Source organism: Vulpes vulpes, chromosome 1 (assembly GCF_048418805.1).
Source record: "Vulpes vulpes isolate BD-2025 chromosome 1, VulVul3, whole genome shotgun sequence".
Classification (NCBI taxonomy): Eukaryota; Metazoa; Chordata; class Mammalia; order Carnivora; family Canidae; genus Vulpes; species Vulpes vulpes.
The window spans coordinates 160,515,571-160,540,389 of NC_132780.1; the positions used below are offsets into that span (position 1 = coordinate 160,515,571).

Below are 24,819 nucleotides of genomic sequence, written 5' to 3' on the forward strand. Positions count from 1 at the left end.
AGAGGAAGAACTCAGCTCTTTCCTGGAGCTCGGATATCTCAAATCACTAGCTTAATCTACAGCTCTGTTCCCACAAGGAATTTAGTAAAAGCTAAATGTTCAGATATACTTTAGTATATTTATAGAAAATTTTATATAGTATGTGAGAAATTTATCAAGCAGAAGCCAGTCAGATGTAAAACAAATAATTAGTTACCAGTTCGCATAAAATAGAGTGGCCTTTTAGTCTCATATGGCTAAATTTGGCAGAAACACTTATGGCTTTTCTTTATAACATTTACTACACGGAATCTCATAATACTTCCTACAAAGAATAAGTGAAGTGTCATACCCTCTGACCTTTGTGTCCAACAAATGTTTGTGTAATGCCTCTCACCTAATAGGTGTCCAATAATAACCACATTGAAAACCCTCCCAGCAGAGTACATTTCTTAGGAAGGACAATTGTCTCCTCAACAAATGACAGGTCCTGAAGTTAGTGGTGAATAAGCTCTGTGCTCTACATACTGCTTAGAGAGGAAGAGGCAATAAAAGAGGAAGGAGAGTGAACCCCTGGCTGTGAAAGTCTATAGCAGCATTATAGGCACATATTCACCATAATGTGACCATAAATACAAATCATGCCACCGGTCATAAAAAAGATAATATGAAGGGAATAAAATCATAAAGCCACCATATATTGAGCACTTACCACGTGTCAGATACTGTGCTAAGAATTAGCCCTAAGCTTCACAATGGCTCTGGTAGGCAGCAATTATCTATCATTTCTATCTTACGGGTTAGAGAAGGAAGGCATAGGTGAGTAACGTTAGCCTAGAACCACACAGTTAATGAATATTGGGGAAATTTTAAACCAGGTCTGCCCTGTTCCAGTGCTAAACTCAGACTTGACCAAGGATATAATTTTTCAGAGCAGTCTAGGTCACAGAGATCAGGACTGATAAAAACAAAAAACAAAAGCTTCTTGACAGTTGCAACTCAGGGGCTGACATAAGTGACCTGACCCATAAGTCATCAAAAGAGAGATACTACCAGAATTAGCAGAGTTCCTGAAGAACTCTAGGGAACAGTGCATCTGCTGCCATGGAAGTTGCTTCATACTTTCCTCAAAAATTCAATCAAGTGGCCTAAAATGTTATATGTCCCTTTCTCAAAAAAAAAATACTACTCTGTTTGATTCTACTCTGTTCTCAGTCTGATCTTTGAGCAAATGTCAAAGTGAATTGGTACAGGGATGAGAGCAGGGTCAGCTCAAAAGAATGGGGCTTGAGTTTTATTCGAGAGTGCTGTGTAGTGGCTGTGTGACTTCATTATTTCCTTTAAGTTAGGACTCTATTAAATACCTGCCAAGGACAAGGGATTGTGTGTACTGAGGATATGCTGATGAATAAGGAAGACAGTCTCCCCATAAGTGCTGCCCTCCCCCTCACTGGAATTTCAGCCTTAGCTCACTGTGGCCTGCATGGTCTTAGAGCAGATCATTCCCACTCCAATCGACAGGGACAAGGAAGAATTTTATTCTGTACTACTTCCCAACCCTGGTTTAGTAAAGTCTGACTTATTGCCTTGGAAGGTGATACAAGAACATTTCTTATACTCTCTGTTTGCTTAGTTGAATGTATATTTTAGTAATTTATGTTTTTTGTATATGCCCATTGGCAATTTAAGGAGAAAAATTGAACTCTGAATGTATCACTTTGATCAAGGAATTGTGTGTGCTCTCTGGCCGTCATGTATAGCGCAGAGTCACTGACCCACTATTGGTAAAACATGCTTTGTGAAATGTTTTCTCAGAAACAGAGATGCATTTGCACAAATTGCTTCTCATTCTCTTGGTGTCTCTTGTTAGTGGCGGCATGCATTTGTATGAAAGCTGGCAGGGGTTAGGATGCAGACCACGGTCATGGACCTCAGCACAGCTAACTGGCATGTAGGAGGATGAAATCTGCAACTTTTGCCTCATTAACACCATGTCCCCTACTGAGTTAACCAGCCATAGGCAATTGGAGAACTCTGAAGGTTAATTCTTTCTGCTCATAGGTAGAATTACAGCTCAATGGACTAAGCCATTAAAATGTTATCACTCCAACCAGGAAATTTTAAGTGGAAAAAATGGCTGGTAGTACGAAAAGGTTAAACCAACTGAAAACAGGTCTAAAAAGGACTTGCAGTTTTTTTCAAGAGTTGCAGAAAATATTCTGTGACTTTTACAAAGGCTGTGACTTGAAACATGTTTCAACCATGTGATTACCAGGAATTATTAAAATAAATAGTACAAATAGGGCAATTAAATATAGATATTCACAGCTTCAAAACACAAGAGAAGAGAAAATGGAGGAGCTTTGTTTTTCTTCACCCAGGTGACTTTCTTTGGAATTTGAATAAAGATACTTTTTTTTAATTATTAAAGATTTTATTTATTTATTCATGAGAGACACAGAGAGGCAGAGATATAGGCAGTGGGAGAAGTAGGCTCCCTGTGGGGAACCTGATGTGGGACTTAATCCCAGGATCATGACCTGAGCCAAAGGCAGACGCTCAACCACTGAGCCACCCAGATGCCCCAAATAAGACCTTTTTTTGAAAAGCTAGATAGGGAGGAAGGCTGATGAGTCTAAAAAAATGTGATTCTTTTTCCCTCAGGGAGCTCCTGTCCTGAGTTGATGTATCAGTAGGAGGCAGTGCTCCTGGTACATTACTTACAAACCAAGCCGAAGAGATGGGCTTTGAGGACACAACCAAGGGACCCCTGTCCATGTAGCTTAAGATAAATGCCATGGCTTCACTTTGCACTTCCCAGGTCACCTGTGACCCCCAGTCACTATTAGTTTTCAACAGGCACTCTGAGCAAATGGCACTCTGGTCTCTTCTCCTGGCTCCTGCGTTTTGAAGACACAGTTTAGTATGGGAGGACAAGAAGGTCTCTGTCTGGTAAAGACCCCTCGTGTGTGAAATGGGAGGTTGCATGGATGAACAGAACTGAGTGTCTCCCCTGTGTAGGTGGGAAAGGAAACATGAGTGCCCAAACACACCTATTTGCACAGAAAGGGAAAACCAAACACTAAAGCCAATAGATCTTGAGCAATTAGGCCATAAGGATGAGGATGAGGATTTGGCACTTGAATAAGGACATGCTACTATGTCTATTCATCCCTCTCCATTTTGGCTGGCTGGCAAAAGACAGAATAAAGAATAATTATTTGAGGGGCACCTGGGTGGTTCAGTGGGTTAAGCATCGGTCTTCATCTCAGGTCATGACCCAGAGTACTGGGATCCAGCCCCACATTGGGCTCCCTCCCTCAGTGGGGAGTCTGCTTCCCCCTCTGCCCCTGATCCTGCTCATGCTCTCCTGCTCACCTTCTTTCTCAAATAAATAAATAAAATATTTTAAAAAAGAATAATTATTTGAAATAGCTAGGATTTATTGAGCACTTACCATGTGCTATATGTCAGGTACTTGGAAAAGCCCATGTCATCTTTGCAATAGGTAGTTGGAAAAGTTAAAGAAAAATAATAGCCAGGAAGTACAGACCCAGGATCCAACTGAGGAAGTCTGTCACATGCCACATCCTTACCCACAGTCTGTGTCTTCACTACAGTGTTCTTCAGAACAGCAGTGTAACTGGCAATCATGGTTCATAATTAACTGGATAACTTGTAATTAGACATATACAAGGGATTTTCAGTATTCAAGGAAGAAAACTTATTTGTAAGGAATAATTATAAGATAGTGTAACAGAACACAATATAGAGACTATAATGAAACCTATAATTGTAAGTAAACATAAGTATTTTACCTATTCTGATGTTTTCTGAGGTATATATGTGAAGGTATAGAGAAATCCCAGAAGTATGGTGCTGAGAGAGGGCCCTCAGATATCTTCTAGAATAATATTTTAGGGTCAGAAAGCAATATGGCAAACTGTTTACACCATTACCACACAATCAGTTCAAATGAATGTTTTTGAAAAGTATATCCCCTCATGTAACATTAAGTCTTTTATCTAATTTAATTTGCAGAACTTCTTTCAAATAGTTAGCAACCTTCTAGATGAAGAAAACAAGGAAAAATGGGAGGATGCACAACAGGTAAGATTGGAGCTGCTTCAATACTTAAAATGAAATTGGCTAAGTAAATCTTAAAAAATCTGTGAAAAATTAATGGCTTTACTGTTTCAAGAACATAAAAGGAGACTTTGAAAAGTCATCCTAGATTATGTTATACTAATTTTAGAGAAAATAAGTGATCTCTTTTATCCTCACGATCAGTGGACTGAAAGATATTATAAATGTGAAAAAACTAAACAGGTTTAAGTAATTCATAACTTTGAGGTATCAATATATAGTAACTATATGCCTTACCAACCAGTTTTCTTTCCTGCCTACAGACTATGGGAGAAACAACAAATCCAAAAGCACATATTACAAACCTAACTGTGGGGTGATAACAAGTAAAATCATTTGCATTTACTACCACACTATGTATAATCTGGATCACATATGCAGATGTGCATTTGGATTCAAAGCCAAGAGTTGTAAAAATGAGTTCTCATAAGAAAATTTGAATTCTGCTTTTTTTTCTCTTTCTGGTCTACATGATCAGTATAGCAGGTGCCCTTGTTGATTTAATTATTGTTTTAAAATACCTTTCACTGCAATTTATGCTATACTGACATAAGTATGGTTAATAACACTTTTTTTTAATTACAGAAAAAGAGGGCTAAAGTCTAAGAAAGGGAGAATAAGCATGCTTTTAAAAATCCTGTGGAAATTTAATTTAACTGTGTATTAAAATTATTTAAGTTTTCTACTTGACCATTGCTAATTCCAGGAGAACAATACAATCTTGAAAATAAGAATATTTTCTGAGGTTTAAATGAACTATCTGTCCCTTTTCCCCTTATAATCATGTTCTCGGCCTTCAGGAGCAAAGCATGCCCTTTATTCCTGTTATGCTGGAGATCTAAAAATAGTCCAGTGTGGATCTACCTCATTATAAGGTACAAATTCTGTGCTTCTGGCCATAGCAAGAAAAAAAGATCACTCACTCCTTAGTGTAAGACCCTAAATCTATCTTTTTCTGCTAGCTTGAATTATATATTTGTCCTTGGCTTTTTTCTAGAGGAGAGCCTCATTCATTCACTGTAAGGAAATTTTGTCTTTCCCTAGAATACAGCTGCAGAGGCTAAGTACATCTTTCCAGAATGCAGGAGACTATTAATTATGGATATATTTAGAACAAATGTATAATACTCTTTTTAAAACAAGACTGTAGTTCATCAGATGGTATTATTTACTGTGAGGTCCCAACTTGAATGAACAGTGAGTAGTGGTACAACTTCTTGTCAATGGAAAATCCTGAATCCCTAATCCATCTATTTATTTGTGATTTTGAGTTAGCTATATTCTTATCTTTTAAATATTTTTCAGTACTGATAGTCCTTAATAGCTTTTTAAAGATAACTACTTGGATATAAATAAAGATGACTACTCAAAGTTAAAAAAATAAACAACTGTTTTGTAGCTTTTACTAAAAGATTTTGTTATAAATGCAGCCACATGGTAAAGGAGTCTCCCAGTTTGTGGCACAAAGGGTGAACCCCATTTGCCACACAGAGTTCATCTTAAATTCACCTGGCAATGGGGTGACCAGTTGTTAGTTAACTGGCTTTATTTTAAAAAAAAAAGTGATTTCTATCTTCATGAAGGTAGTTTTGCAACTTAGAGCAAGGTGCCTGCTGAAGTTAGCACTCCTCCCATAGAAAATGAGAGATCAAGGCCCTGTTCCCCTTGTTATTACCTCTTTCTCTCTCTGAAAGGCATCCCTGGGTCTTTAAGCTGGGGAGAGTCTACTTAGCTTTTTAAAAAGATTTACATACATTGCACAGAGACAGAGAAAGAACAATTACTAGCTTTCAAAAGTAAATGCTTTAAGAAAAAGGGTGAAAGATGTGGGGCTGGGAGAAGGAGTCTCTCATTTTCAGCAGAGAGAATTAAGCCTCTTAATTTTAATTCGTATTTACCCTTACACGACACATACTCATATACACCTACACAAAAACAGTAGAAAAAAATACAGCAGTAGCAGAAAGCTTGGAGCTGTTGGAAATTTCATGCAGATTTTTGGAATGGTGATGATGAACTCTCAGAATTCATATCTAATGACTGGAAACTAGGTAAGAAATAACATCTCTCCCCAAATTTTCCTCAAATTAAAAAATTTACAGGTATCCATGCCACACATCACTGAATATAATAGCCATTATTCATGTCTTCAAATTTATGTAACTATATTATGCATTCTCAGGGTCTTAATTTTAGCAGGGCACAGCCACAATCTCCTGTAAACTTGACACATTGCACCTGCTGTCTGCCCTGCCCAATATGTCTCCCTCTTATTCTGGTTCCCTTCCAGCTCTGATTGTGTACTTTTCTGCTGATGAGACTGTCTCTTCCCCTATGCACTAGCCTTTGTAAAGATAAAGCCACTACAATTGTAATCTACTTAATTTTTTAAATGGCTACAAGGGGCAGTAGGGCTGAATGGCTAAAAGAAATGAACCTAACTTCAAAAGACTTTCTGCTTTAATGTAGTTATATAATGCAGGCTGACTTTAGAAGCATTATAGGTTACACATAGCAACACTCATATGACCTTCTAAATGGCCTTCACTTCCCACACACTATGAACTATAGCCAATATCAGGTTGTCTTTAAGCAAAAACTCCTCTGTTTGCAGTGTGTGAGGTGGCATGGTCTTGGATCTGCTGTGTATATGTACATGTGAAGCACCCACACTATTGTCATGATCCTAAAATTGTTGCTAAAAGTATTATTCATTCAATAGCTATTACAGTTATAAAAGTAAAAGTTTCTCCTAAGATACAAAAGTTACTTTGTGGTGAACTTAATAGTTTGTAAATATCTTCATGATGACAATTAATGTGGTTTTATTTTCCAGTGGCCATTATATAGGTAAGTAAAAATTATAAAAAGCCCCCAAATTTCAGTGTTTGTACTGTTATTTAAGTGAGGGAAGGATCCTATAAAAAGTAAAGATGGGCAATTTCAAGTATACAATCTGTTAGATATTTTTAGTTTCCTTAGATTTATGGAGGATTAATCACTGCAGCATTTCACCTTCAGAGTTCTTGCTGTATGACACCTGGTATCATTCTCAACTGTTGGTTCAAAGATACAACTGCTGCCAGTTGCAGAATTGTCTTCACAGAAATCTGAGCTCATTTGTGACCTCATTATGTAGTTTTTGTTATTCCAGTTATATATTCTATCATATAGGCTTTTCATTCCTTCTAATTTTTGCTTGTTTTTGTAGATTTATCCTGGCTCAATAGAGTTAATGCAGGTGATTGAAGATTTTATACACATTGTTGGAATAGGGATGATGGACTTTCAGAATTCATACTTAATGACTGGAAATGTAGGTAAGAAATGGGATTTTTTTCTCCAAATCATACTGAGTTAAAAAAAAAATTGCAAGTATCTTCGCCATACATTTCTAAGTGTAATAGTCATTGCTCATCCTCAAGCATATGTAAGTAATGTATTATGGATAATTCGTGTCTGATTTTTAAGTAGGCCCAATCACATAAACAATACACACACACAAACACACATACATACATGCATTTGTATGGATTCGTAGTGTTTATCTCCCCTATGTCTGCACATGTATATGTAAAGGAGAATATGCACTGCTTTTTCCATTTGCCAAATGTTCATTGCTATCTGACCTAATGTTGAAAATATGTAATAAATAATTTTGTGTGTGTTTTTTTAAATAAGTCTTCATGTTCCATATATTATTCATGAGGATGCCAAGTTAGTTTCTGGGTAGGTGTCCCAAAGATGTGCTGAATCAGCATAGGTTGTAGAATGTTTCAGAATAGCTGTAAGGGTCATGGTCATGGTGCTATTGCTGCTGGTGCAGTTTTCCTGAGTAACTTCCAGGGCACAGTGGATTCCTCTGAGCCCTCTGTGGTGGATTCTGTATTGTCAGAGCACATAAAGTGAAGACTTTATGTCTAGTATATTTCTTCCTTTAGTTGGCTTTAAAGCTGTCTCTAATATGGAGGAATTACACAGAGAAGCAAAACCTACACACACTTTAACGGTGCCACAATCACATTGAGCCAACAGCAGTAATGTTAACCAAATGGCAGATTACTCTTTGTAGTAAAAAAACATGGCAAGAGCAAAGAAATAGTCTCCTTAAATATTGATGTATTGAGTTGATATAGTTTTTAAGATTTAAAAAAATAAATTTATTCATTCATGAGAGACAGAGAGAGAGAAAGAGGAAGAGAGAGAGAGAGAGGCAGAAACACAGGCAGAGGGAGAAGCAGGCTCCATGCAGGGAGCCCGATGTGGGACTTGATCCTGGGACTCCAGGATCATGCCCTGGACCCAAGGCAGGCGCTAAACTGCTGAGCCGCTCAAGGATCCCCTTGAGTTGATATAGATTTACAGTTTTCTCATTTCTTTAAAAGTTTCTTCTCAAATGTTGCTGTGATTCAAGTTTTCTGTCATTTGTCATGCCTGAGTAGTCTTCCCCTGAAGACCACTGAACTATAGAGAAACATGGCTTGCCTCAGATTTATATTCATAGCATGTTTAAGCTTTAATTTCTGTATCAGCAAGAAACCTAACTTGGTGGAGTGTTTGACTAGAGGCATTCAACTAGTACAGAACACACAAACATGGGATATATGGGATATATGACAGATATAGATATAGATAAATGATTAAGACTTCTGCTGGTTCACTTTATGCTTGGCTTCTTCTGAAGGTATTCGAGTCCTAAAGGAACTCATGTGATTGATCCTAAGATATCTTCCATCAGAATGACCTCAAACTGCAATGGGTAATAACTGATTGCTGATAATATTCTTTAGTTGAGGAAGATCTATGCAGTACAGTTCTTAAATGGGGGCATTTCCATGCCACTCTACTATCTTCATGCAGCATAAGACCTTCCAGTTAGATTTATGTTTTAATCCACCTTCTGAGGAAGTTTAAAGGCCCAGACTTTCCCTTTGAGTGGGCGTTTAGCAGCTTGTGCTGGTTCAGAAATGGAGTGAACTGTCTCTTGCTCTAAGCAATGAGTGATGAGAAGAAAAGGTGACCAAAAATAGTATCTTTGTCAAGGAATAAACTCAGAAATCAGAGAAAATCCAAATTAAATGTCCATTCTAAAAATGGCTAGGCAAAGAGAAGTAAGATCAACTCTGTAGAAAAAGGGATAGTATATTGGGCTATGCATTTTCCAGCTCAGGGAAGGAAGAACCTAGAGAGATCCTTGGGATGCTGGTCATTCAAGCTGGAACAACTCTCTGAAGGGCTTTATGACTTCTATGGTGAGGAGGACCCACGAAGGCTGCTGTGCCAGATTAGTCCATTCACAAAATAATTTACAAGGAAGACTAAGGGGAAAACACACAGAGGTATTGTTTCTTTGATTCTTTTTTGTAAATGTTAACATCTAATTATAAAGCCATTGCTGGGATCCCTGGGTGGCGCAGCGGTTTGGCGCCTGCCTTTGGCCCAGGGAGCGATCCTGGAGACCCGGGATCAAATCCCATGTCGGGCTCCCGGTGCATGGAGCCTGCTTCTCCCTCTGCCTTTATCTCTGCCTTGTCTCTGCCTCTCTCTCTATATATGACTATTATAAATAAATAATTAAAATTTTTTTTTAAAAAAATAAAGCCATTGCTAATCAAAAGTATCAGATTGAAGTTGTGCCCAGGTGGCACAGTCAGTTGAGTGTCCAACTCCTGGTTTCTACTCAGGTCTTGATCTCAGGGTTGTGAGATTGAGCCCCACGTCTGTCTCCATGTTCAGCACTGAGTCTGCTTAAGGCTCTCTCTCCGTCTCCCTCTGCCCCGCCCCCCCATGCTCTCTCTCTCTCATAAATAAATAATGAAAAAATCTTTTTAAAAAAGTATCATATTGATACATGGCATTTATTCAGTTTGGAAAAAAACTGTAAAAAAAGAAATGTCAATCTCAGAGTCTAGTAAACTTAAATTTAGATTTAAGTACATTGTTTGAATAACAGTAATAAAATCCTCTATAGTCTAGTATAATTTACTATGAAAATCCCATAAATTATGAACATTTATTACTCTTTATCTTTCTTTTGATTTACTAAAATTACGTATTTGAAAACTTCGGGCATTTTTTGCATTAAGATTTTGTTTTCTAGGTTTGCCTACTTCCTTTATCATCGCTAAACTTTAAGAAGTATATTAGATATAGTAACTCAAGGCAGTTTAGTGCTGCAAATAAAGCCAGCATTGTCTATACTGTTTTCAGTCTTGTGTAAAGACAGTGTGATTTGGCCTTCTGATCACTTATGTATAAATAATTTTGTTTTTTAAAAAGGTTATATTCTGTGAATGAATATCCCAAACATTATTGTAAAACCTAAAAGAGATTTTATTTATTGTTGATTTCCTTCTAATACTAGCCCAGAGACTGACTTACAGTTTAATGTCTAGAAGTAGATTAGGTTATTCTCGATAATATTTTGGACTTTTCCAAAGTATATCAATATATTAGGTTCTCTAGAGAAACAGAACCAATAAGACATAAGTAGATATATAGGAAGAGATTTATTTTGGAATATTGGCTCATGAAATTATGGAAGCTGAGAAGACCCACCATCTGTTGTCTCTAAGCTAGCGTCCAGGAAAGCTGATCAAGTAGTTCCCAGTCTAAACCTGAAGGCCTGAGAACGAGAAGCACCAATGTCTGAGGGCAGGAGATGAATGCCCCAACTCAAGGAGAGAGCAAATGTGCCCTTTGCCTTTGTGTTTTATTTGGCTCTCAGATCATGCCCACTTGCATCAGTGAGGGAGATCTTATTTACTTAGTTTAACTGATTCATGGGCTAATGTCTTCCAGTAATATCCTTATAGATACACCCTGAAATAATGTTTTACCAGTTATCTGGGCAACCCTTAGCCTAGTCAAATTGACACATGTAATTAATCATCACAATCTACTGGTATCAAATTAGATAATATAAATAATAATTACTATTTATACAATTTGGTGCTAGTGTATATAAAACATTATATTGTTTTAGCTGATATTTCCAAAGTTTTGGACAAGGACACACACAGAGAATAATTTATAGTAGCAAATTGTGAAATATGTGAGTTGTCATTCATTTGTCTTACATTCTTTGTCCAAATATTAATTAACCAACATTAAGCTCATTATACTAAGCATAAACACACACACACACACACACAGACATATGCATGCATGTGCACATGTGTGCTCATGTATGCCCATGTAAACACACATATGCACACAGTTTATGAATAATAAGTAGAGATTAGGTAACTAAAGGAAGCTTGCTTATTCTTTATACTCATTTTCTTCAGGGAGTGTTGGATTAAGACTACGTAAAGAACCACAAGAGGTCATCATGTCTTTTAGTAGATTAATTTTTTTTTTCCCACAAAGCCTGTATGCATTACCACCTCACTTTTCTGGGATATAGTTGCTAGCCAAAAATAAATATTATAAAGACCATAGAGTGTAATAAGAGTCTCAGAACCTTACTGATAGACTATTTTATTTCAACTTTAAATATGGTTTCAGGATTTCTGTTTTTTGGTTCCTGGTTTAGATAGAATGAGTTGGAAGCAGATAGTGCTGTAAAAAACACACATATAGCAAATATAATAGCTGAAATGCTGAAACAATAGGGACAAAGCTGTACTGAAAGAATATAGCAGAGTATGGAGCCCATTCTGTAGGAACAACCAACTCATGGCTAACCTTTAAGAACATTAATTCTAAGACTTAAGATCACAATTTATATCTAAAAATCATGGCCTTGGGATCCCTGGGTGACGCAGCAGTTTAGCGCCTGCCTTTGGCCCAGAGCGCGATCCTGGAGACCCGGGATCGAATCCCACGTCGGGCTCCTGGTGCATGGAGCCTGCTTCTCCCTCTGCCTATGTCTCTGCCTCTCTCTCTCTCTCTGTGACTATCATAAATAAATAAATAAATAAAATTTTAATTAAAAAAATTAAATAAAAAAATAAAAATCATGGCCTTTATTCCTCAAGATAAAAGTGCCTATAATTTGATTAAGATGACAAGAAAATGAGTGACATATCTTAGAAAGATTTTTTTCAAGTAAATTGAATGAAAAGTTTTGAAGTATCTTTTTTTCTAAAAAATGCCCCTACCTGTATTGTATCAGCTTCTGATAAATGAAATGTTATTATATGCTAAAAAAAATCTGTTCATGTTTTGGTATAATTGCATGCATGTTCATTTTTGGAAGGGGAAGGTCCATAGCTTTGATCAGTTTCTCAAAAGACTTATGGTCTTAAAAAGTTAATGCAAAGCTTGAAAAAAAATATTCTATGAACAAAGATGTTAAACAAGCTAATGCATTTATAAAATGATTGAACTTAAATAGAATACTTATTTTTCATATTCACATATGAATATGACATTCAAAATAGACACATGATAATTATAATAAATGAAAGTTAATGAGCACTTACTAAAAACTAAACACTAAGTAGCTCATATAATTACTGAATAAATGAATGAACATGAAAAATTGATATGGTACAGAGAGATTCCAATTTGCAGTATGTCTCAGTTTATTGCAAAATTGCTTTCTAAATGTTCTAAATATGCTGGGCAGGTTAAGTGGTTTTTGTTTTAGTAAAAGTGAATTTTTCAAAAAATATTATTTTTATCAATTAGGTCAGGGAGACTATAAATATTATTTAATATGAGTTAAAGTTGTTTTTCTTCAACAAGAATATTCTTTGAAGAGTTGTTTAAACTTACTTTCTGTTCTTTCTCTGTGAACATTTTCTCTTCAATCCCTTGCAGCCCAGTGTTTTCCTCATCACTTCTCTGAAATTCTTCTTAGAAAAGCTTTCTGGAACCTCCTTACTGTCAAATTAAATCTCCTCCCATATTTCAACCTTCATGTCCCTTGTGTCTTGCTAACCATTCTCTCTTTCTTGAAACTGTTCATTCTTTTACCATTTTAATATTTATTACAGTATAAAGTAGAATCAAAGGATAACAATTAGACTCATGATTCAAAAATATTTAGATTTTTTGGAGGCAATAACATAAAGCAAGGAAAGTGAAACACTGAAAGGGAAAAAAAAAAGAACATTATTTGAGAACCAGTGATTTGCCATTCAAAGACAGACTAGAATGTATGAGATCTTAAATGACGAGAGCCATGAGGCATGTGCATGGATTTCCATTGTTCTAAGGATTTGTCTAAACCTTTAACAATGTTTTATAGTTTTTATTATGGTTTTAGCCATCAATTTTCCACTGTAATTTCAAGTAGCATTTATATTTACTTTATTTATTGGTAAGAATAGACCATTCTTTAGAATTTAAGTATTTTAGTTTCAGACTTATAACTTGAATTGTATTCATCAAACTGAATTCAAGGAAGATAATGATGTTTTATGTGTTGCTAGCCCACTGACTCTGTTCAATTAAAATCAAAAGAAAATTATCTCTTCCTATAAGCAAAACCTTTCCTGTTATTCAAGTCATTAAAATAAATGACTAATCTTCTCTACAAAATGATAGAATTAGATAAGTAGGGGTGCCTGGGTGGCTCAGTTACTGAGCGTCTGACTTTGGCTCAGGTCATGATCCCAGGATCCTGAAATCGAGTACTGTATTGGGCTCCCCATAGGGAGCCTACTTCTCCCTCTGCCTGTGTCTCTCTGCCTCTCTCTCTGTGTCTCTCATAAAATAAATAAATAAATAAAATCTTTTTTAAAAAAATAATTATATAAGTAAATAAAATACACTTTGGTATGTGTCATATAAACCAAATGCACAGAGATTCCTTACAAGAGATGTTGTTCTGTGGTTAGGATCTAGAAAACTTTTCAAAGAAGGAAACATTTAGTGTAAACTTCGAGGGATGACTGAATTGTTGACAGTTCAATATGAAGAGAATGAGTGGCAAGGAGATGGTTACACTCCAGAACAGTCTTTTAACAAAAACAGTATAGAGTTGTCAAAGTTGAGATTGTGTTTAGCAGATAAGTGGTTTATTTTGATAGAAACCTGTATGTGCAGAAGTAAAGAAAAAATGAAATAAAATTGGAGAAGTATGCTGAGGCATGGTGTAGGATGGTTCTGAATTCTGAAGACAATAGGGAGTTACCAAATCTTGACCTGATGAGAGCCATCCTTGGTAAGACTTTATATTAGAGCAGAAATAGAATTTTTTTTTAATTGAGAAAGATTTAAACATGGAAACTGGAAGGCCTTTTACAATCTATGGAGGTAAGGAAGATTTGAATTAGTGGTAGTAAGAATAGAAACCAAATCATGGCTATGAATTTGAGATATGATGTAGAAATGATAATATTTCATAACTTAGGGTATCAGAAAGAAAGTATTAATTATGATTATATTTATTCAACAAACATTTAAGAGTGTTTCTCACATATTAATGTTTTGATGCAAGTGTAACCCTTAAGTGAAAAAGTGAAGTGTAGTCTTGGGCTTTAGTAGAGAAGTCAAATTTATCATATATATTTGATAATCAACTGCGTAAAAGTGATATTTGAAGTCATAAAAGGTTTCTTTTTTTCAACTACCAGGACAGTAATAAGAGAGAAAAGATGTAAGATGATGTCCTTACTAAAAAGAAAAAAATTGTAAATACATGTGATAATGGATGTTAACTAGACTTATCATAGTGATCCTTTCATAATATACAAATATCAAATAATTATATTATATACCTGAAACTAATATAATGTTTTATGTCAATTATATATGAATTAAAATTCTGTATATATGTCTATGGAGAGATCTCTAGGTACAGCGAAAACTAGATTAATGTATTTTGTGTTTAAATAAAATTTAGATGTCATACTAGATGAAGGTTTATATGTTACAGAATAAAAATCAATGCTGAGGGGGAAAAACAAAACATAAAAACATGGCAGGTGTCAGAGTCAGAATAGTTGGAGGTAGTAGGTATAAAGAATCCCAGAACAGGGCAGAATAAGATCAGTGATGTGTAATTAGTAGAAGAGAGAGAATATTTAAAAATGAATACTTTGGCTAATATCAATTGCTAATAAAGATTAGGTTACTAAGAATTAAGAAAAATTTTATGTGACTGCTGATGTGAACTTAAAAGTTCTCCAGGAAAAATGCAGACACAATGAACAGGATCTAAATTTCTGAACTCTTTAGCTGCTTTCATTGGATTACATCCTTGGCTTTTTGATGCAATTATCTCCAAGGATTTAGTTGGCATAGATGAATGTTGATACACCCCTAACTACTGTCTCATAACTATTCCTTAGGAACTATTCAAAGTTGACAATATCAGATAAAAAGGTAATATTTTTTAACTAATAATATCTCAAAATACAGAATATTGCAGTTATTAGCTGTAAGGAATTTTATTTTTTTTCTTTGAATGCCAAGTGTCCTCTGTACTTTCTTTTATTATCATCATAGTCTTTGCATCAAGATACATAGCAATGATAGCAGGTTTCTTTTTAAAGCTTAGTATTAAATATTAAATATCTTTCCCCATTTTAATTTTACATTACTCTGCCAAGAAAAAAAAAATTAAAAGTCAAGTTACTTGAAGTCTGGACACACTTCCATGATTAGCCGGGCTATATAAAAGTTGGTGGCTTTGTTCTTCCTGCTGTAAAAGCAGATCCGGGCCCAAGAATGATGGGACCAGGTTCTAATTGTTTTTGAAAAGTGTGCTACAAAAATGGATGGCCTGTTATAAGCCAGGTTACAAAGTAAGGATGGGGGTAAGGGAGGGATATTTTTCTCCAGAAACAGAATTTCTGAAGAGTTCCAGTTGTAAGGAATTTTAAAAGTTGTCCTTATGTATAAACCCTAAGAGATATGATTCTGGAAAGTATAGTTTCAGTTCTTCTCCAGTAATCCAATAAGGCCAGTGTCTTGAAAACATTAAAGTTGAGATATTTTTCTTTGCCAAGCTAAATATCACTGTCTATTTTGGTTTAGAAATAGGAAACACTAGGCTTTTCAGAATGAACATTCATACTTGATATTTTTCTGAAATTGAATCCAAATTCAATCTGAAGAATGACATAATACAATTTTGACATCTCTTTTCTCTCCACAATGCTGTCTCATCAACATCACATCTATGTTATTTCTTACACCTACTGATAAATTTAATCATTTCTTTGGTAGAATATCTTGTTCTTCGATTGAGAAACCAACCTTCAATCTGATGATGTAATTATAAAATAAAGTGGCTTCTCTTTTTGAGGCTTATCTTCTTTCCATCATTGCTTACTTTTGTGGTTCATATATCCTCATCTCTAGCTTTCTTTCTTTAAAAATAAGACACTTGTAGTCACTTGACACCAACCTTGAGGAATACACAATTTATCATCTTTTTTTGTTTATCTGTAGCACCTGACTTTGGTTCAGTCTGCTAGACTTGAGTCGGGAAGTGTCAGATTCTTCTTCCTCTTAATGGCTCACTACTGCTCTTTCTTGCTAGACACGTGAAGCAAGTGGTGTGTCCTTATGTAGATCACAAATGAAAAACTAAAAATACCTGTTTGTTCCTCGTTTTTGTTTTCTTTCCTTTTCTTTTTTTTTCTTCTTTTCCTTTCTGTTCTTTTCTTTTTAAACAAGTACTATCTTGAGAAAATAAATAGTTCAAACGTAGTTTTAAACTATGAGTTGGGATGGTATGCAGCACTATGAGTTCTTTGATTACTTCTCATTGAATAGAAGGTATCTGATAGTATTTCCTAGGATCTGCTATTTCAAATGGCAGGGCACTGGAAAGAGGGAGAAGCCCTGGACAGGTTATTGACAAAGGCTATCTTAGACCCCTCTAGTGGCAAGCAAGACATACTACTCAGGGGCTCTCTTCCACTCAACTGAGACCTCTATTTTAGGTGTTCCTTAGTGTCATTATAATAGATTGTTAATGATATATGGATTTTTTGGCTTTAAAAGGATTTAGACATTTATTCAATAAATACGTGCCATTTTATAAATATGTGCTATTCTATGTTCTGAGAATTTCTCAGGGAACAAATCTGACAACACTCTTGCTCTCATGGAACTTATGTTTTGTAGCAAACAGACATCAAACAAGTACCATCTAACATGTCCAGGGGTTATAAGAGATATGAAAAGAAATAAAGCAATCCATCGTGGTAAGTGGGTAGACAATGAAGAGGAAACAGTCATTTTAGGCTGGATAGTCATGGAAGACTTCTAATCAAAGTAGTGATATTTGAATATGGACCTGAAAGCCTTGAGAGCATGAGGCACAGTGATAAGTGGGGACAGAATAATTCAAGCAGAAAGTACAATAAGTGCAAGAGTCATAAGGCATCTTCTGCCTGATATAGTAGAGGCACTAAAGGAGGTGAAGATGGAGTAGTTGAGGGCGGTGTGGAGTTGAGGGGTTGGGAGAAGAAATGAAGTCAGAAAGGGAAGGGGGAGCCAGCCTGTGTAAGGCATATGACTATAGGTCTGAAGGAGATGCAAAACCATTGAAAGAGGTAAGGGTAGAAACATGACTTAATCTGATTTGTGTCCTAATCTAATAATTCTTGCTCTCTCTTTCTCAAATAAATAAATCTTAAAAAAATAAAAGTTACTAAGACAGCAGATTTATTTATTTATTTATTTATTTATTTATTTATTTATTTATTTATTTATGATATATAGAGAGAGCTCCAAAGTCAGGGCAGGGATGTGGAAACAGAGATAGACAAAGAGAGAATCACAAGCAGGTTCCACACTCAGCTCAGAGGCTGCTGCAGGGCTCAGTCCCACAATCCTGAGGTTATGACCGGAGCTGAAATCAAGAGTCCAACACTCAACCAAGTGAGCAGGTGCCCCATAACAGATCATATCTTAAAATCTCTCACTGCAAGAAAAAAAATTGTAACTAAATGTAGTGATAAATATTAATGTTTTGTATCATCATTTCCTAATATATACAAATATCAAATCATTATGTTACACACCTAAAACTAATACAATGTTATATCTCAATGACATCTTAATAAAAATTTTAGAAAGAATAAGAAAAGAAAAAAATAAATAAACTAAGACAGGCTTGCTTTGGAACGTAAACTTTAGAGACATTTAAATGTTTGCCAAAGTAGGTTTTTGACTTTTCTTTAGAGGATACAGATTTAGACATAAAACTGTCTTATTTTTGTAGTTGAGTTCTTGGAAATGTACTGGAGACATTTTCTTGAGTCCTCTATTCTTTTCACATCCTGTTTTAACCATTAGTAAACTCTGTAAGATCAAGCTTTAAAATGTCTCCAGGTCTGACCTCTTCTCACTCTTACCACTGGCATCTGGTCTAAACCAATGAGCTTTCACATCTGGACCAATAAGAATTATTATATCACTATATGCCTGTATCCCTCAGCCTACATCCTACATGGTTCCCTTTTTTAAAAGACTTTATTTGTTTATTTATTTGAAAAAGAGAGCACAGAGGGAGAGCAGGAGGGAGAAGCAGAGGGAGAGAGAAGCAGACTCCCTGCTGAGCAGAGAGTCTGATGTGGGACCTGACCTCAGGACCCTGAGATCATGACCTGAGCTAAAAGCAGGCACTTAATTGACTGAGCCACCAAGGTGCCCCTCTCAGTAACTTTTAAATATATAATACAGTATTAGTAACTATAGTCACAGCAGTTTTTGTTTTATATATTCTTGTTTCTGAGTCCAGCAGATATCATTGCTCCACAGTATAAGCAATTTTATACTGTGAAGCCATCAGCCTTCTGTCATCATTCCACCATCTGAATTCCTGGGCAAAAGCTAGAATGAAATCACTCCTTAAAATGACTTTTTAAAGCTCTAACTCAGATTGAACTTCTAGTTATCAGATGAAATGAATTCTACTTTGCCTATCATTTTAATGTTCTTTCTTCTATTTATCAAGTCATGGAAGCTCAAGAATGGAAAAATGTTTAGGGGTCAACCAATTCCAGCCATAAACTGGTCAGCTCTATTCTATTTAAACTATTTCGTAGTTTCTTTTTAAATAGAAGTATTTTTTTTAATAAAAAATACATTAAAGTACCTAAGTTGGAAATGTCTCTGCAAAGCACCTTTATCTCTATAGCTTAAGATATGTCCGAAGTCGTACTAGTATCATGGTTATAACTTGGACCGTAAGCAGAAAATATATATCATATTACAGTGTTTCAAATAATCAGTGTGCCTATGTTCCTTTGGAGGGTACTGAAGTGAAAATAGTTACATAATATTTTTAGGCTTATCTAATCTATTTTATATAGCCTATTCGAGACACAATTATTCATGTCGTCATTAAATAATGATTCTTGTCCCTAAAAAACTCAAACGAGAAAGCATCATTAATAGCCATTATTTCTCATTTCAAGTAACCCAGATGCCTTAAACTTTTCCTCCATTATTCCTGTATTATGCCATTTCCTAGCTCTTATTCTAACTACTTCTCTGCTGTGAATTTCTCATTTGGTCTCCAGATCTTTAACAGCATTTGCTTCTTATCCCAGTTTAAATATAGTTAAGAATAGAGTCTACATTTTGCTGTGTTAGAAGGCCTTTTATCTTACTTCCTTACATATACATTATTTGAGTGTACATTTTAATGAAAATTCCCTAGTGTTAGACAGTGGCTATTATTCTAAGGAACTCTTTTCAGAAGTACCATTTGAGTACAACATATAGGAAAATGTCTGTTTTTTTCTTTTACTTGTCATGCTTTCAAAAAAAATAATTTGGTAAGGTATCCCTTATATTAATTATACAGCATTTCCCAAATTAACACTTTCCCAAATATTCAAGATACTACTTACTCCTAATAACCTTGCTTCCATGGTGTTAAGGTCACTCACACAATTTGTCCTACATCAGTGCTTCCCATTCAGAGTCAATGCATTTTTATCCCTTTGCATCTTAGTAATTGAAAGTTAAAGATTTGTTTCATTATCTTGTTCAGCCAACCACACTCTAACCTACTTCTATTATATAAAGAACTTCACTGTAGTTTTAATATGACTCTCGGGAAATCTTACTCATGTATTCTGTATTTTTACATCAAGGTAAAATGACCCCTGACCTTTATTTTCTTTTGTAGTGGTATTTTTCGTATATATCTACTTTATTACGAGTTTGAAATTGTTTTCTGGCCAATTACACAGTTTTAAAGAATATTTGATTACCTTTAAGGAACCTTTTATAACATTTCTTAGCCAATGAAAATTTTGTGAACTTGTTACTCGTTCAGTCTCTGTTCCTTCAATAGCTGTCTAGTGAAGAATGGATAAAGACCAAATCTTCAGTTTTAAAGCCTATTATTTGTTTTGGATTTTATATTTACTGGGAAAATGAACGTGGTCTGAAGAAAACTAATGAGGTCACAGGACTTTCATCTAGAAATGTACAACATAGAATGCACAGTAATGCTCAGCAACATTGGGACAGGAATGGGAAAATGCAGAGGAAACATTGACCCCTCCCTAGCTATGTATACCTATAAGAAAGAGTTCAAAGCCTAAAGGACAAAATGCATGTAACATAGATGGTGAAGATAGATGCTTTGGTGGTACATCTTGGTGTATTATTGGACATGGCTTGTGAAAGCTGTTCTGAATCAAGAAACAGAATTTCAAAACTTCAAAATTTATAATGAAAATATAGACAGAATTCATGTTTTTTTTTTTCACATGTTGACACATAAATCTAATAACAAACATTTTGGGGTTGAGTTTTCTGTAATTATTCTCTATAAAGAACAGGGATTGTTTTTTGGTTGTTTGTTTTTTTAAGATTTTATTTATTTATTTTTAGAGAGAGAGAGCAGCTGGGAGGAGTAGAGGGAGAGGGAGAATCCCAAGCAGAGTCCATGCTGAGCTTGGAGCCTGATAGGGTGCTCAATCTCAACCCAGGTGCCCCAAAGAACACAAGCTTTTGCAAAAAGGTTGCTCATGCCTTCTGTGCCCTATTGAAGCTATGAAAAGAAGTTTTGCATAAAGGGATCAGTGTTTTGCCTCCATTCAAGAGATCCTGAAGAGGAAGAGGATTCCAACTAGGAAAAGGCTTTTAGAGATAGGATTAGAATAAGGGCCAAGTGACTTCCTAGTTCTCTGGAGACGTTGTATCTAAAACATGTTGGAATGATAGATCTTCCCCAGTGTGCCTACATTCTTCTGTTAGAGGTTAATTCCTTCAGGATCTGGTAGACACTTACAGGCCAGAATAGAAACATAAAATCTAAAGCCAATTGAAAACAAAATTTGAATGTTATAAAATAATACCTCTGGTCTCTGTTGGTTTATACAATAAAGATGTGAAATTACTAAAATTAGCATTCTGCATGCCATCTTTCCAGTTTTGCTATAAAGTGAATTAGAAGGAGGTTGCTGTGAGTTTGTGTGAATATGAAAAACAATTCCATTTTAACTGTATCTATAGCAATAATTGCTTTTCTCTAAGGCAATGGTGGTCTGCCTCTGTAACAATAACAAGTGAAGAGAAAAGAGACACTGATATTAACAAATTTTAATTTTTTTCTCCTTTGATGGCTTCACCATTTAAAAACTCTTAATTTATTTGGTTATACCAGAATTCAATGCTAAGTTATTCCTCTTTTCCATTGCTTCTTTTGCCAAATTCCAATTAAATAAGTTTTCCTCTGAATTTGACAACTGAAAAATATGACTCAGATTAAAGACTGGTGCTCTTATGTAAATGCTAACAGGGATGCCATTTTGCATCTAGGAAAGCATGTTGACTTTGGAGCTAGATTTAGCTGCAAACCTTGACTATACCACAAGGAGCTGAGCTTCTACAGTTATTTCATTTCTAAATCCGTTAGTTGGCTCCTTTTTAAAGTATAGATAATAATGTCTTCCTTAAAGTGTTATTATAAATATATATAATTCTCCTTGTTGGTGGGGTTTTTATCTGGTTTTGGAACTAAGGTGATGAAGGCCTCATAAAACGAGTTTGGAAGTATTCTGTCCCTTTCTATCTTTCAGAACTATTTTAGTAGAATAGGTATTGTTTCTTTTTTAAACGTTTGATAGAATTCCCCTGGGAAGCCATCTGGCCCTGGACTTTGTGTCTTGGGAGGTTTTTGATGACTGCTTCAATTTCCTCCCTGGTTATTGGCCTGTTCAGGTTTTCTGTTTCTTCCTGATCCAGTTTTGGTAGTTTGTGGTTTTCCAGAAATGTGTCCGTCCATTTCTTCTAGATTGCCTAATTTATTGGCATATTGCTGCTCATAATCTGTTTTTAAAATCGTTTGTATTTCCTTGGTATTGGTTGTGATCTCTCCTTTTTCATTCATGATTTTATTAATTTGAGTCTTTTCTCTTTTGTTTTTATTAAGGCTGCTAATAGTTTATCTAGTTAATTATTTCAAAGAACCAATTCCTGGTTTTGTTGATCTGTTCTATAGTTCTTCTTGTCTCTATTTCATTCAGTTCTGCTTGAATCTTTATTAACTCTCTTCTACTGCTTGTTGTAGGTTTTATTTGCTGTTCTTACTCCAGTTCCTTTTGGTGAGAGGTTAGCATGTGTATTTGAGTTTTATCCAAATTTTTGAGGGATGCTTGTGTTGCAATGTATTTCCCTCTTAGGACTCCTTCTGCTGTATCCCCAAAGATTTTGAATGGTTGTATCTTCCTTTTTGTTAGTTTCCATGAATTTTTTAAATTCTTCTCTAATTTCCTGGTTGACCCATTCATTTTTTAGCAGGATCTCCAAGTGTTTGAGTTTCTTCCAAATTTCTTCTTGTGATTGAGTTCAAGTTTCAAACCATTATGGTCTGAAAATATGCAGGGGGCAATCCCAATCTTTTGGTATCAGTTAAGACCTGATTTGTGACCCAGTATGTGGTCTATTCTGGAGAAAGTTCCATGTGCACTTGAGAAGAATGTGTATTCAGTTGCATTTGGATGCAAAGTTCTGTAAATATCTGTGAAATCCATCTGGTCCAGTGTATCATTTAAAGCTCTTGTTTCTTTCTTTCTTTTTTTTTTTAAGATTTTATTTATTTATTCATGAGAGACACAGAGAGAGAGAGGTGCAGAAACACAGACATAGAGAGCAGGCTCCATGCAGGGAGCCCGATGTGGACTTGATCCTGGGTCTCCAGGATCACACCCTGGGCCAAAAGTGGGGCTTAACCACTGAGCCACAGGGGCCACCCAGAGCTCTTGTTTCTTTGGAGATGTTGTGCTTAGAAAATCTGTCATTTGCAAAAAGTGCCATGTTGAAGTCTCCTACTATTAGTGTATTATTATCTAAGTATGTCTTTGGTTTTTAACTGATTGATATACTTGGCAGCTCCCACATTAGGGGCATAAATATTCATGATTGTTAGGTCTTCTTGTTGGATAGACCCTTTAAGTATGATATAGTGTCCCTCTTGATCTCTTATTACGGTCTTTGGGATAAACTTTAATTTATCTGATATGATGATTGCTACCCCAGCTTTCTTTTGAGGACCATTTGAATGGTAAATGGTTCTTCAACATTTCATCTTCAGACTATAGGTGTCCTTAGGTCTAAAATGAGTCTCTTGTAGACAGCAAATAGATGGGTCTTGCTTTTTTATCCAGTCTGAAACCCTGCGCCTTTTGATGGGATCATTTAGCCCATTCACGTTCAGAGTTACTATTGAAAGATATGAATTTAGTGTCATCGTAATACCTATTCAGTCCTCGTTTTTGTGGCTTATTTCTTTGGGCTTCCTCTTTCTTTTACAGGGTCCCCCTTAATATTTCTTGCAGAGCTAGTTTGGTGGTCACATATTCTTTCAGTTTCTGCCTATCTTGGAAGCTCTTTATCTCTCCTTCTATTCTGAATGAGAACATTGCTGGATAAAGTATTCTTGGCTTCATGTTCTTCTCATTTAGGACCCTGAATATATCCTGCCAGCCCTTTCTGGCCTGCCAGGTGTCTGTTGAGAGGTCTGCTGTTAATCTAATACTTCTCCTCATATAATTTAGGGATCTCTTGTCTCTTGTTGCTTTAAGGATTTTCTCTTTATCTTTGGAATTTGCAAGTTTTACTATTAAACGTTGAGGTGTTGAACGGTTTTTATTGATTTTTTGGGGGGGTCCTCTCTATCTCCTGGATCTGAATGCTTGTTTCCCTCCCCAAATTAGGGAAGTTCTGAGCTATGATTTGTTCAAATATGCTTTCTGGCCCTCTAGTCCTCTCGACGCTCTCTGGAACCCCAATTATATGTAGATTTTTCCTTCTGAGGCTATCATTTATTTCCCTTAACCTTTCCTCATGGTCTTTTAATTGTTTTTCTCTTTTTTCCTCAGCTTTCTTCCTTGTCATCAACTTGTCTTCTATGTTGCTCACTCTTTCTTCTACCTCATTAACCCTCATTGTTAGGACCTCCGGTTTGGATTGTATCTCGTTTGATTGATTTTTAATTTTGGCCTGATTAGATGTAAATTCTGCAGTCATGAAGTCTCTTGATTCCTTTATGCTTTTTTCCAGAGCCACCAGTAGCTTTATAATTGTGCTTCTGAATTGGCTTTCTGACAATGAATTGTAATCCAAATTCTCTAACTCTGTGGCAGAGAGTACTGTTTCTGATTCTTTTGTGGTGAGTTCTTTTTAGTCATTTTCCTCAGTGAAGAGTGGCTGTATGAACGGGCTGAGTCAAGAATATCAACCACGACCTAAGTAAATTTCACCCTACATGATTCTGCTTAGGTCAGAGACCAAAAATTAAAAACAAAGATCAGAATGAAA

General features: G+C 35.6%; 1 protein-coding gene across 8 annotated transcripts in view; it reads left to right on the forward strand.

Annotated features, from left to right (window-relative positions):
- The window catches only part of ADGRB3 (adhesion G protein-coupled receptor B3), a 707,424-nt gene that overhangs the window by 349,022 nt on the left and 333,583 nt on the right, over positions 1-24,819 (forward strand). For all 8 annotated transcript variants that reach the window (XM_025991123.2, XM_072735057.1, XM_025991125.2 and 5 more), the window contains 2 exons: positions 4,021-4,089; positions 7,337-7,445. In XM_025991123.2, the coding sequence (XP_025846908.1) occupies positions 4,021-4,089; positions 7,337-7,445 (178 nt within the window). The remainder of the gene's footprint in view (positions 1-4,020; positions 4,090-7,336; positions 7,446-24,819) is intronic.